Here is a 12,879-nt window from a genome sequence, read left to right on the forward strand (position 1 = left end):
CCATTATGGCGTATAGCTGCCGATATTGTCTGAAGTATATAACTTTGCTTCAACTTCAAGCAAGCTTACTCAAATTACTTAAAGGAAAAGACAATAAATATTGAAAAATTTCAAAATAAAAGGACACCCCTAATACAAGATATGTATGTCTACTAAACACTCTACAACATAGTACATTACCAGCTTCTGCTTTTCGATTTACAACCTGCGCATGCTGCAGAGTTATGATTTAGACAAAGTGACTTAAGCTTCCTGGCACACTTGGCAAGCTTGTCACCGGTTGTTCCGCTGAATGCTTTTCAAATGCAATACTTTGCTTTAGGGCAATAAAGTTGCCATAATGAGCTCAATAACTCACTGCAAAATGAGGCACACACACACCTTTATGCTGCTGTAAGTGTGTACACTTATATATGTATGTACTATATGTACAATCCAACAATAACAAATACATATTTTACTGTCACTGATATCCTTTCGAATGTGGAGCAACCTCTACACATTGCTGCCACCATCTCATCCCACTTCAACTTGGCGTTGCCGCTTTTAGGAGTGTGTACGTGCAACATTGCACTTTAAACCCAGTTTTTGTGCTTCCTACTATTTTATGGATGTTTTTGCTATGATTTATCTACAACTTAGCTGTCTACTTTAAAATATTTTATATTTTATTAAACTATTGTTGAATTGCATATTTATGTCTTGTTCTTTGCTTTGTAATTCTCTTTGCAGTGCACTCCACAGATAAAGCTCCAAAATGGTGATAAGCAATCCGGATGCAGTGGCCGCCGCCGCCACCACGAACAATACAGCTGGCGATGCGGTTGACTTGGCACATCCATCGGGTATTCCACGTGATAGAATCGATAATATAATGAGCGGTATAGCAAATACGGGCGATGTGAAAATGAATAACCACCGAAAGAAGCTGCGTCAGAGGTGAGTTCGATGGTGACAAGAGCTTTTGGTATTTTGAACAGCTTTTCATGTGTTTATATACCGACTAATGAATCTTCTTACTTCGCTGTCCTTCCCTTAAGGTTTGACATTATTAAAAAGTTAGGTCAAGGCACATATGGCAAAGTGCAATTAGGTATAAATAAGGAAACCGGCCAGGAGGTGGCTATAAAAACTATAAAAAAGTGCAAAATAGAAGCTGAGGCAGATTTGGTGCGCATACGTCGTGAGGTGCAAATTATGAGCTCGGTGCAGCATCCCAATATCATACATATATACGAAGGTAAGCGGAGATTTTATTTCCTATTTAATACATAGATAAATCAAAGATGTTTTTATATTAAACTACTACTGTGGAAGAATCAGTGAAAATTTTGAAAGATCATTTGGACTTAAGAAAAGTGAAAGCACGATTGTTTCCAAAATCACTAAATTATTTCGAAAAGCTGTGTCGCTTATATGCCTATGAAATACTGTTTTCCGACTGCCGGAATGTCATGAAACGTGTTATTACTGGCGATGACTTTTGGATCTATGCTTTCGACCCGGAAACAAACAATCAATCGGCCAAGTATCGTAGCGAAGGTCAGCCGGAGTCGAAAAAACCACGTCAAAGCAGGCCAAAAATCTAGGTTATGTTGATTCCAATTGGTTGTCATCGAAGTGATTGAGATCGTTTCCTTGCGCTTCATCATTAGATGACTTCGATGACAACCAACTTGAACCCTACCCAAGTGGGGATTAGATAAACGTTAGAACAACAACAACTACCACTCTGAATAGCAATACTTGCCGTATCTCCATTGTCTTCATTCCGTATATATCTTTAAATATATAATATACTTTAACAGAATTTGTTAAGATTGACTTGCAACCACAAATGAGGTTAATCGGTATAGTTATGGTATATATTCGCCTATCGCCCGAACTTAGCTTATATATATATAGCGAACTTAAACAATATATATATTTCTTTAATCTTGCAGTATTCGAGAATCGTGAGAAGATGGTGTTAGTTATGGAATTCGCCGCAGGCGGTGAACTGTATGACTATCTCTCGGAACGTAAGGTGCTATCTGAAGAAGAGGCGCGTCGCATATTCCGGCAGGTGGCTACGGCTGTCTACTATTGTCATAAGCACAAAATTTGTCATCGTGATTTGAAGCTGGAAAATATACTACTCGATGAACATGGAAATGCGAAGGTTAGCGAATGCAACTTAACCTCACATTTACACATTTCCAATACATTTCATTTACTTTTACAGATCGCCGATTTTGGTCTCTCGAATGTGTTCGACGAACAAAACTTACTATCCACATTTTGCGGTTCGCCGCTTTACGCCTCTCCCGAAATTGTTGAAGGTACTCCCTACCAAGGTCCAGAAGTCGACTGCTGGTCCCTTGGTGTGCTCCTCTACACTCTAGTCTACGGATCGATGCCATTTGATGGTTCCAATTTTAAAAGACTTGTTAAGCAAATCAGTCAAGGTGATTACTATGAGCCAAAGAAACCGTCGCGTGCCTCAACGCTCATACGTGACATGTTGACGGTGAGTCCACGCAAACGTGCCACCATCGAACAGATCTGCGCCCATTGGTGGGTGAATGAAAATGATAACGTCTCATGTTTGGACTTGGCTGAAGAGCTAGCGACACAAACACCGGTGCGTTTGGATGTCTTGTTGTCGTTGACACCGGCCGCTGTGACGGCCGATCAATTGGTTGTGCCATCCGCTGATGCGGGTAAAGGAGAACGTGTGCCACGAAGCCACTCGGTGGGATCGATACGTGATATGGGCGGTAATACGGAAGCGGAACGCAGAATCTTGGACATGGTGGCTGGTATGTTGATACTAAATGTATTTATATGAGCATAAATGCAATTTAGAGAGTTCAGCAGAGATTGTAAAACGTAAACTTTTTTGCATACATATCCTATGTAAATTGGTGACTTTTACAAGCTCACCGCTCGAATATTTGTTTGAAGCTTTCACATTTTGCTTAAATCTATTTATATGTGTGTATGTATTTAGTAGCTGCAGCTGTCCCGTTGTCTGTAAATAGCTGATAACTGTCTTTTCCTACTCTTCATGTGTCTCAACTTTACTCCTCACTATCATTTCTGCGCTCCTCCGAACCAAACTTATTCCTATATACTGTATATTACTAAAAAAACACAATTTCTTACATTGAATTCTGCCCATGTACACATTCAAGTGGACTAAACTTGTGTTTCCATCATGTAATAACCCATAATTCATCGCATCACCTCTTCTCTCTCTTTTTCCACATATCGCTCTACCACTCTAGCTGGCGGCGAAGCAGCACTCATGCCATCACCAACACGCACAATCACACCCACGCAGAGCCCAGTGCAGAGTAAACGCAAACTCGAGACCACAGTCTCCACGGAGAACGCACATGGTGCGGCGCTCAAGAAGAAGGATAAACTCGGCAGCAGCTCAATGGTACTCGGAGAGTCCAATCTGCCACCACCACAAGAAATACCCATGGAGACGGAGGAGGACGAAGCTGCAGAGCAGGAAATTGACGAAGAGCCATCGGTCGCAGGAAATGCAATGCCATCGAGCAGCTTCTCCCAAAGAGATATGGAAATGGTGGGTGATCTATGCGAACAACTGATTAAGGAAGAGTCAAAATCGGCGATCGCTGCACCACTGACTGAATCCAGCACACCTGTCACACCTACACATGGCGGTGTGCCGCGCCAAAAAACGATCAGCAAGCTAGAGTCGTTGGAAGAGGCGCCTGAAGAAAAGGACGCCACCAAAGTTATTAAGAAATTCGTCAATAAGCACAAAACTGCTGATCTGGTTAATGCCATCGGTCAGATAACACCGACAGCTGAAAAAACCAGCGAACAGTCTACGCCCACACCTGCTACAACAACAACCAACAATGCCAAAAGTTCAATAGCGAAGCCAACAGCTGGTGCGACAGCCTCCTCCGCTACACCAGCGCCCTTCGTGCGCAAATGCAGTTTGCAAGATGAAGGTTCCTTGAGTAAGTTCAATGCCGACCGACGAAAGTCGCGTGTGCTCGAAACCACCGAAAAGTTACAGCAAATGAATACCGGCAACGCTACCGGCGGCGGCGGTGAGAAACCGAAGAAGTTCAGCATACCCGGCGTGAGCGTCGGCAGCTTTAAGAAAGAATTTGAACGTAAAGCTACAAATCCGCCAGTACAACAAGGTCCTACACCAGGTGAGTTACGCGCAATGGAAGAGGTTGCAGCTGCGGCCGCTGCCGCCCAAGAATTAGAGGCAGAAGAGCACTCGCCAACAGCTGACAGCGCGCAACAACCAACAACACCAGTGACAACAGGTCATATTGAGTCAAGCGATTCGAAAAATTCCGTCGCTTCGTTGTCACTGGAAGACGCGCGTCGCTCCATGGAGAATTCGATTGCGTTGCTGCGTCAGGCGCAAAGCGAATCCTCGAAAGAGGTGGATCAGCTGTGCGCGCAAACAGAAAATATCGAAGTCAGCGAGGCCAGCAGCCCAATAGTGACGGCCGAACGCGAGCGGAAGTTGAAGAATGCGCGCGCCATTATCGGAAATGCCATACAGCCAGGTAAGTGCGAAGCAAACGCTGTTAAAGACTTTGCTGTAACTCAAACAATAACAATTAATGCTAATGCCGGAATGTGTTAAAGTAAACAATTGAGAAACGTTATGCAGTAGTACACTACTTCACATGCTTGCCAGTAATGTGCTTTGAATAACTATATGGGAGTTCTAACCAAAATTGTCCAAAGTTTATAACAAGTTCTCTGAGTTTAAGAGATAAAATTGAATTGTTTAGCATGCAATCGCTACTTTTGTAAAGCGAACGGTTAGATAACAGTCACAGCATCCTCGATCTAATGAGTATTTATTTAATTGAGGAACGCGAGACGGACTGCTTTACTAAAACATTCCTTAGACTGTCCTTCCGCTTACCTCGCTATTAATTTCACTTATTAACATAACTTAAATCAATTAAACTGTGCTCTCTTCTCTTGCTAAAACTTAGCATTTTGGAGGAAGAAGTGAGAGATACTTGTATATTATAAACTGTATCCCGATTTAGGAATTTAGAAACCCTTAAGTAGTGAGCCCAGTCTAGAGCTCTTGACAATTTATTCAATTTATTATAAATTTGAATGTCTTCAAAATTTTGTTAATAATTTCATAGAAATTGTTGGCTACTCGGTAATCATCGTTATGCCATTTTTGAAAACGGCCTCGACGAAGCAACGGCGATTCAACGGGAGCTTAATATAAAGGTGTATTCGTTTCGAGTTTTCCTACATTTTTAAAGAAAAAAACACAGAAGGAACATTCATTGGCACTTATGGTTTTAAGATTATCTCTTACAAATGTTGGCTCCGGCTACGTCTTAGATCATCCATCCGTTGAGTCCAATTTTCGATGACTCGTTCGAGCATTTCGACAGGTATGTTTTGCTTCAAGGCCTGAATAGAAACGGGTTTGCCCAACGGTGTAATATCACACGATTTTAGTGGCCAGACGACCGGCCCAAAACGTGAAATTAGCCGGAGTGTTCTCTGTATTGATCCATTGATGTGTGGGAAGTGGCGCCGTCTTGTTGAAACTAAATGTCGCCGAGATCACGAGCTTCAATTTCAGGCGGTTGTCATAGCGCGATAACGGTCGTTATTGACGGTTATGCTCTCACTGTTATCATTTTTGAAGAAATGTGGACGATGATTCCTCCGGCCCACAAACCACATCAAACAGTTGTTTTTTTCTGCCTCAAATGGCAGCCCTTGAATCTCTTGAATCTCTCTCTTGGTCCCAAATGTGGAAAATTTCCTTGTTTACAAATTCATTGAGCCAGAATAGGCCACATCGCTGAAAAAAAATTTTCTCGAAAATCTTCTTAGAACTTTTCAAGAGCCTATAGAGCGAAGCGATGTCGCTGGGAAGGTTGAGTGTCTTCATTCTTGGACAAGCCGTATTTTGTACGCTTTCAATTTAAGATCTCGACGTAAAATGTGCCAAGTCGTTCCATACGTCAGTCCGAGTTGCTGCGAACGGCGCCGAATCGACTCTCCACGGTCTTCGCATACATTCGCAGCTACAGCTGATATTTTTTCTATACTGCGTGCTGGACGTGGCCAATATTATCCAATAATGAACACAGGTCTCAATATCCGTGATGGTGTTGCGTACAGTGCGCTCAGTAGTCCGATTATATTGACCATAAGTTGAGCGAAGCATGCGAAACACATTCCTTACAGAACGTGAATTTTCGTCATAAAGTTGAATGATTTGTAAACGTTAACAATACGAAACAAAAATAGCATTTGTTTGGCACGACTAAAAAGGATATTTAAAAATTACACCTACTTGGATCACCCGTTATAAACTTTTATGTACATACTAAATGGAACGGCTCGACAGTATCACAGTTTTGATAGGGATTTTATGGCCCTAAAGTGTGCTTTAAGACATAAAAATCCGATTTTATTTCGAGAGCTCTAGTCTGGTCTAACCCCGTAAGAGTGAGCTAAAGAAACGAACGACAATTTGATTTTGCCTTAGAACTCCTATATGTTCTTTCTCCGCACGGCATTACATACTTACCGAAAAATTGGTCTTCTTAACGGAAATTTTCAAATAGGCATTTTTCAAAATTTTGTTAAACCACATTTTAAAAATATTTTTCAAAATTTATTAAAACCCCATTTCAAAATATTTTTCAAAATTTATAAAAAATACACAAGCAATACTTTGGCCCATCAATCATACGAATTCGTCCCCTACGACATAAAATAAAAAACATTTTTAGTAGTTTCATTTTGCATTCGTTCATCACTTTTAAGTACTTCCATACATCCCACAAATACATACACATACTACATATAATTTCAAACCGACAGTAGCACACTCACACTCACCCAAACCGACACACACACTCACACGTACGTTCATTTGCATCATCTCATCATTGGTTCATTTATTTTAGTTATACGCAGGCCACCATCACAACCATCCTTTGGCAACGGCGGCGGGGGCTACGGTCAAATGCGTGCAGCCAGTGGCGGTTTTATTGGTTTTGGCAGCAGTGGCAGCGGCATCGGCAGCGGCAGCATGAACGGCATGGGTGGCGACAGCGGCTGTGGCTCCATGGGCGTCCACGCTCCATTTGGCATCGGCAGCGTCGGTGGCTTTGGCTGTGGCGTCGTTGGCATCGGCAATAACAATGTTATTGCCAGCCATGCACCACCGCCACAAATGTTGGCGTACAATATGAGCGCCGCTCCGCAGACACCGCCGCCTCTGTTGACATCGAATGCAAATGCAAATGCGAAGGCAAATTCAAAATCGAACGCGACCGCGAATGTGAATGCAAACGTCGCCCTCGCCGCTGCACGGCAGCACATAATGGGTCGTTTGGCAGCTACGGCTACGGCTGCTGGTCAGAATGAGTACCAAAGCGAGTTTTCACCGTCCAATTATTTCATACAGTCACCTCCCTCCACTCCCTCTTCCCTGTATAACAGTAATAATGCGAATATCCAACCACACCTCCATTACCAACAACCACAAGAGCATCAACACTATTCACAACAACAACAACAACAACTGAGACAAGCACAAGCACAGCCCAGTCAATATCAAGCTACTAATTCTTTGCCGCAATCAACACAAAATCAACTCTTGCAATTCCAACAAAGACTACAACAATTACAACAACAAAGACAGAGACATCATCAAGCGCTAATAGAGCAGCAAAAAGAATTTGAATTGCAACAGCAGCAACAACAACAACCACAATACCAAAAACAAGCATTTCCCCAACCATTAATGCAACAATATCAAAATAAACAAGCTCACAGCATGTCAATGCCACACACACTAGCCGCATCTGCCACTGCCACTGCCGCCAACGTCAAAAATACCGCCATTTCCTCTACCGCCGCCACCGCGAATAGTGTGCCAAAACCGTTTTATAATGCACCACCTCCTTCGATATTCTACAAATGTAAGTTTAGTTGTCGTTCGTTCGCCCGTTCGTTCGTTTCTTAGTTCGTTAGCTGGTTCGCTAGTTCTTTCTTATACTCTTTTGTTTTTTGTTTTTTTCTTTCCGTTCTTTTCCTATTTAAGCCTTTTTGCTGTTGTTGTTATTTCCTTTTCGAAATTTATGATTTCCAAAATTGTAGACGTATTTTAGATATATATATATTATTTTTGTTGTTTTTTCAGTTTTTTGCTTCTTTTTGTTTAACCATAAACACATATATAAATACAGGGTTTTCCAATAAGAGTGATATGATTTATTTTCATAAGAAAACACATTAATTTTTAGGGGAATTCAAATGTTTTTTATTTAAGTGAGGAACAAGCGATACAATTAAGTTTTGAATATAACTGCATTCAAAAGGCCTCCACGATTTCTTTTGCAGAGTTCAATGAACCCAATTTTCGAGTACTTTTCCACTAAAGCAAGTCGTATCTCATAAATAGCACCTTAAATATTGACTTCTAAAGCTCGAAGCGAGTCTGGTTTATTGCTAAAGACCAATGACTTCAAATAACCCCACAATAAGTCGTCTAATGGTGTTCAATCACGACTTCTTGGAGGCCGCTCAATGTCAAAATGTCTTGAAATAATCGAAACTCCAAACTGTTTTCCTAATAATCCGGTTGTTGTACGTGCTGTGTGGCACGTAGCCCCGTCTTGTCGGAACCAGATGTTGTCAAGATAAAATTTTCCAATTGCGGCCATAAAAGGTTGTTTTTTGTCGATCTATAGTGCTCTCCATTGACAGTGCGGACGGAGTCACCAGTCTCATTTCGAATGAAGTGCGGACCGATCATTCCACCAGACCACTTTAGGTCACAAACTGTCAATTTAGGTGAATGTAATGGTTGTACATGAATAACTGGATTTTTTCGCACCAGAATCGACACTTTTGTTTATTTACCGCGCTACTCAGTGGAAAGTGAGCCTCATCGGAAAAGATGATTTTCCCAAGTCAAAATCAGCAACTTCATGACGTTTACGTTGGTCCAATGGCTTCAGTTCTTAGGTAAGAAACAATTATATACGGATGCCCAAATGTTTCCCAAAATCCGCCGGATCCCAACTCTTGAGAACGTCTTGGAATCGACAAATTGAGATCTTCAGCAACACTTGCCTGAACGGAAGCAATATTTCCATTACTTCCAGCTTTTCCTTGTCTTATTGGCACTTGAACTTTATGTAAAGAAAAGCGCAGGTGGATGAATATTACGATCACAAAATGGCAAAAACGCACGAAAAGTTGCAGTTCGAGAACGATTGTTTTGATAATAAAATTAAATAATTAGTAAAGGTTGCTCTTCCGTATGCATTTCCATGATGAAATTATAAAAAATTACAGAACAAGATATATTAAAAATGGCCGAAATGAAACTTAGAAATCATATCACCCCTATTGGAAAACCCGATACATCTCGCAACGCAAAGCCTCTCAAAACACACCCTGGATTTTGTAAATACACACAGCTGGTACATAAAACGAGGTGTTGTTTAGTATTGCTCTCCTATTTCGGTTTGATCTTCGTAGAAATTCGGCGCTATAAATATTCCACACTCGACACATCCTTAGAAACTATGTGAATATCCTTGGAGAAATAGTTGAAATTTTCGATGAAGTTTGCGCACGTTGATTATCCCTCACTAATTTTGTAGTATATCCTCTATTTGCGCTTTATGTTTTTTAATCAGAACTACTTGATAAGAATCTTCCTTAAATGTGAAAGAAAAATGTATCCGAACATGCGGTACATAGTTATGTACGAATATACTATACATAGTTACACACTGTAATTCAAATAACAACTGCAGTGCCCATCGGTTTCTTACGTAGACTCTAAAATCGATGCGAACCTGCTGTCTACTCCAAAAACAAAGAACTAGGACCCTTCCCTCGTGCCTACGTAGCCGGGGTGGACGCCAAGGATTGTTAAATACCAAAAATTGGGTCCATTCCTGTGGTGTGGACGCGGAGTTTTTCCCCCCAAGGATTGTCAACTCGATATCATTTTACAATTTACTTCTTGACTGCTTTCTGACACAACAACAACAATCAAAAGTAGTTTTTGTCTGACTTCAAATTATTATTTTTGTAACAAAACCTTTCATAGATCGGGATTAACCAGTTATCGATTACAACACTATCAACCACCTTCTAACATAGAGGAGGCTAATGGAAAGCCTAAGCTCTGCACTTACTACCTCGACGAGCCTCCTCAGCTGGTATAAAGGAATCTAGTTAGGTCTACTATGAAATTAGGTACGACCTCACTTCACCAAATAAGTTAAAAGTCGTATGTGTCTTAGATTATAGCTGTATTTCATTTCTCAGACTTTGAGAGTAGCGAATCGATACAATCATATATGTGACCTGGTCTACGGAAAGGGGGCTTAGGTGCCAAAAAATCATTTTTTTGTGTTTTTTTTGTTTTTTTTTGTTAACAGCCTTTTCCCAGAAAACTAGTTTTCGCACGTTAGCTCCCTTTTCGTAGACCAGGTCACATACATATATGTATATATAGAAAAGTAAGCAGCTAGCAGTTTAATGAGGTATCCCCATACTCTTTTGCGTTAAGCTCATCTGGTTCGCTTTCTCTCTTGATTCCAGTTGTAAATATTTGATAAAAGAGTAGAGCTTAAGTAAAGCGATTTGAAAATGGTAAGCTAAAGACAAGATCGTTTTTGTCTAATCGTAATATACCGTTGAAGAGTTTTAAAGCTGGTTTTATTTTTTTTTTGAAAGGATTGACCGAATGAACGAATAATTCGGATTTCATTTTGTCAAATTAGCTGTTGCTCGTAAAAATAGAGAAGGTCGCCATTTCGAGTCCAAATATACAGAAATAAAAGCAGTACTTTTTTTGTAGGCTTAGGCTTACGAAAAAACATTAGAGACATTTTCTCTATTAATTTTCGTCAAATCTTCCACAATTCGGACCACAAAGATCTTTTTCTGTGCAATTTAGGTGCTGTGCAGTTATAATTTCTATGAAGGACATTCTAGTAAATGTTTTCTGATCTCACTCATTTACCACAAGTATTACGGTATCTTGCGAAACTTATTCAAGTTTTACTGACTTTCGAGAGTTTTTAAGTTAAATAAAAAGCAGGGTTGAAGCGCTGATACATGTTGTGTGTTTGAAAAATGAAAATAACAAAAAAACAAAAAAAAAAAAAAAACACAAAAAATCATTTAATTCATCCTTATTTTATTTTGTTTGACCGGAATATGCATATTTCTTTCACTGATTGTTAGTACACGAGCACAATATCTCTTCAGAAATAAAACCTTAATGTTTGCTTTTACTAGTCGGAGTCCTCAGAAATTGTCTCTTAATAAATTGGCGTGCATATTTGAGTGTTAAGGTGCTAAAATGATTTATTTATGTCATGTATTCCCTTTTGTAAAATTTTTTCGCACGTTACTGTATATTTATTTTGTGTATAATACGGTCCAATGGCAAAAATATTTCAACTCTTGGCACACTCTGCGAAATTATTGGTAACTTATTCGTTATTGTTTTCCCACATTCATGCAATAGGTTGGTGAAGTATACATACATACATATGTATGTATGTATATCTAAAGTCCCCTCACGTGCTTGTAAGTTTTTTATTTTTATTTTAGCTCATTTCATTCATACGCTTTTTTCATGTCGCCTTCTCAATATTCATACTAATCATAAGCATTTCGCACACATTGTCGCTTCGGCACACAGTACAGTTATTTACTGAACCTTTTAAAATATGCTTTTCATCAACATTTTCTTATACCCTCCCCCGCACAGCATCACCAGGTGGCGAGCCGAACAACACCGTGAAGACATCCACCGCTACCATAACACTGAAATCAGCCACATTGCCGCGCCGTAAGCCGAGCGCCAAAACGGAAATCCAATTAGAAATAAAGCCACGTATTGTCGAACAACCGAATATGCGTTTCACAACGGAAATGCAGCATCCTGTCGCCGATTTGCGCAGCGCGCCGCCGCGTGAAGGTCCGGCGCCATACAGTCCCATCAAGACGATGTTGAATGCGCGCGCCACAAGCCTCGAACCCAAGGAGCACATTATACCCATACAGCGACCACAAGCGCCCTATGCGCGCACAACATCCAATACAACAACAAGGTGAGTGCCAGCTAATCTACTATACTATATATTTATTTGTTGCTTGCTAAAACTGCGTTTTTGCTTTAAGGTCCGGTTCACTATCGCGACAATCGACCAATGATTCTGAATCTGATACAACAACAACGGCAAATATGTCACAATCCACCGTTACGGGCTCATCACAACCGATTAAGAAGAGTCCACGCGAATTCATTATACCAATTGCGATGGAGGGCGGTGGCTTCATAACACCGCGCGAGGGCAGCATTGAACCATCAGAGTCTAGTCATACCGCCTCGAGTCGTTCGACCTTCAATCGACTGCGGCCAACTCGTCGCATTGGGTATGTTTAGCAATAAATTGTGGCTTAAATGTGTATACTAAGCGCTTTATTTGCAGCAGTTCACTGCTTAACGATTCTGGCATCGACGATAATTCGCCATTCCAGAAGTTCCGCACCTCGTCCGGCACCAGGGAAGTCGATGAGGAGCCACGTTTCACGCTGCACAGGTTAAGGTAGGTGCACATGCACGTTTGAGACGCTTAAATATGGCAAATAATTTAATTTTTCTTTTCTACATGGCAATATGTAGAAGCTCTAGACCGGTGAAGAAACTTAGTCAGGAGAACGATTCACAAAGTTCCGGCGAAGAAGATGACGACGATGGCTTTGAAATACTCACCGCTGAAAATCTCTTCTCCACACTACTACAACGAGTATTTTGCTTTCACTTGCAACGTAAAGAATTATCTACTA

At 40.8% G+C, this 12,879-nt stretch overlaps 1 protein-coding gene across 16 annotated transcripts in view; it reads left to right on the top strand.

Moving 5' to 3' along the window:
• The window catches only part of LOC105224603 (STE20-like serine/threonine-protein kinase), a 132,806-nt gene that overhangs the window by 90,111 nt on the left and 29,816 nt on the right, over nt 1-12,879 (top strand). For 10 of the 16 annotated variants that reach the window (XM_049447320.1, XM_049447316.1, XM_049447326.1 and 7 more), the window contains 10 exons: nt 733-939; nt 1,041-1,240; nt 1,944-2,161; nt 2,225-2,801; nt 3,270-4,553; nt 6,954-7,973; nt 11,798-12,140; nt 12,211-12,465; nt 12,522-12,638; nt 12,716-12,839. In XM_049447320.1, the coding sequence (XP_049303277.1) occupies nt 758-939; nt 1,041-1,240; nt 1,944-2,161; nt 2,225-2,801; nt 3,270-4,553; nt 6,954-7,973; nt 11,798-12,140; nt 12,211-12,465; nt 12,522-12,638; nt 12,716-12,839 (4,320 nt within the window). In that variant the 5' untranslated portion in view covers nt 733-757. The remainder of the gene's footprint in view (nt 1-732; nt 940-1,040; nt 1,241-1,943; nt 2,162-2,224; nt 2,802-3,269; nt 4,554-6,953; nt 7,974-11,797; nt 12,141-12,210; nt 12,466-12,521; nt 12,639-12,715; nt 12,840-12,879) is intronic. The other 6 variants (XM_049447329.1, XM_049447330.1, XM_049447331.1 and 3 more) reach the window with 3 other exon arrangements.

This window comes from Bactrocera dorsalis, chromosome 2 (genome assembly GCF_023373825.1).
Source record: "Bactrocera dorsalis isolate Fly_Bdor chromosome 2, ASM2337382v1, whole genome shotgun sequence".
NCBI classification, from domain to species: Eukaryota; Metazoa; Arthropoda; class Insecta; order Diptera; family Tephritidae; genus Bactrocera; species Bactrocera dorsalis.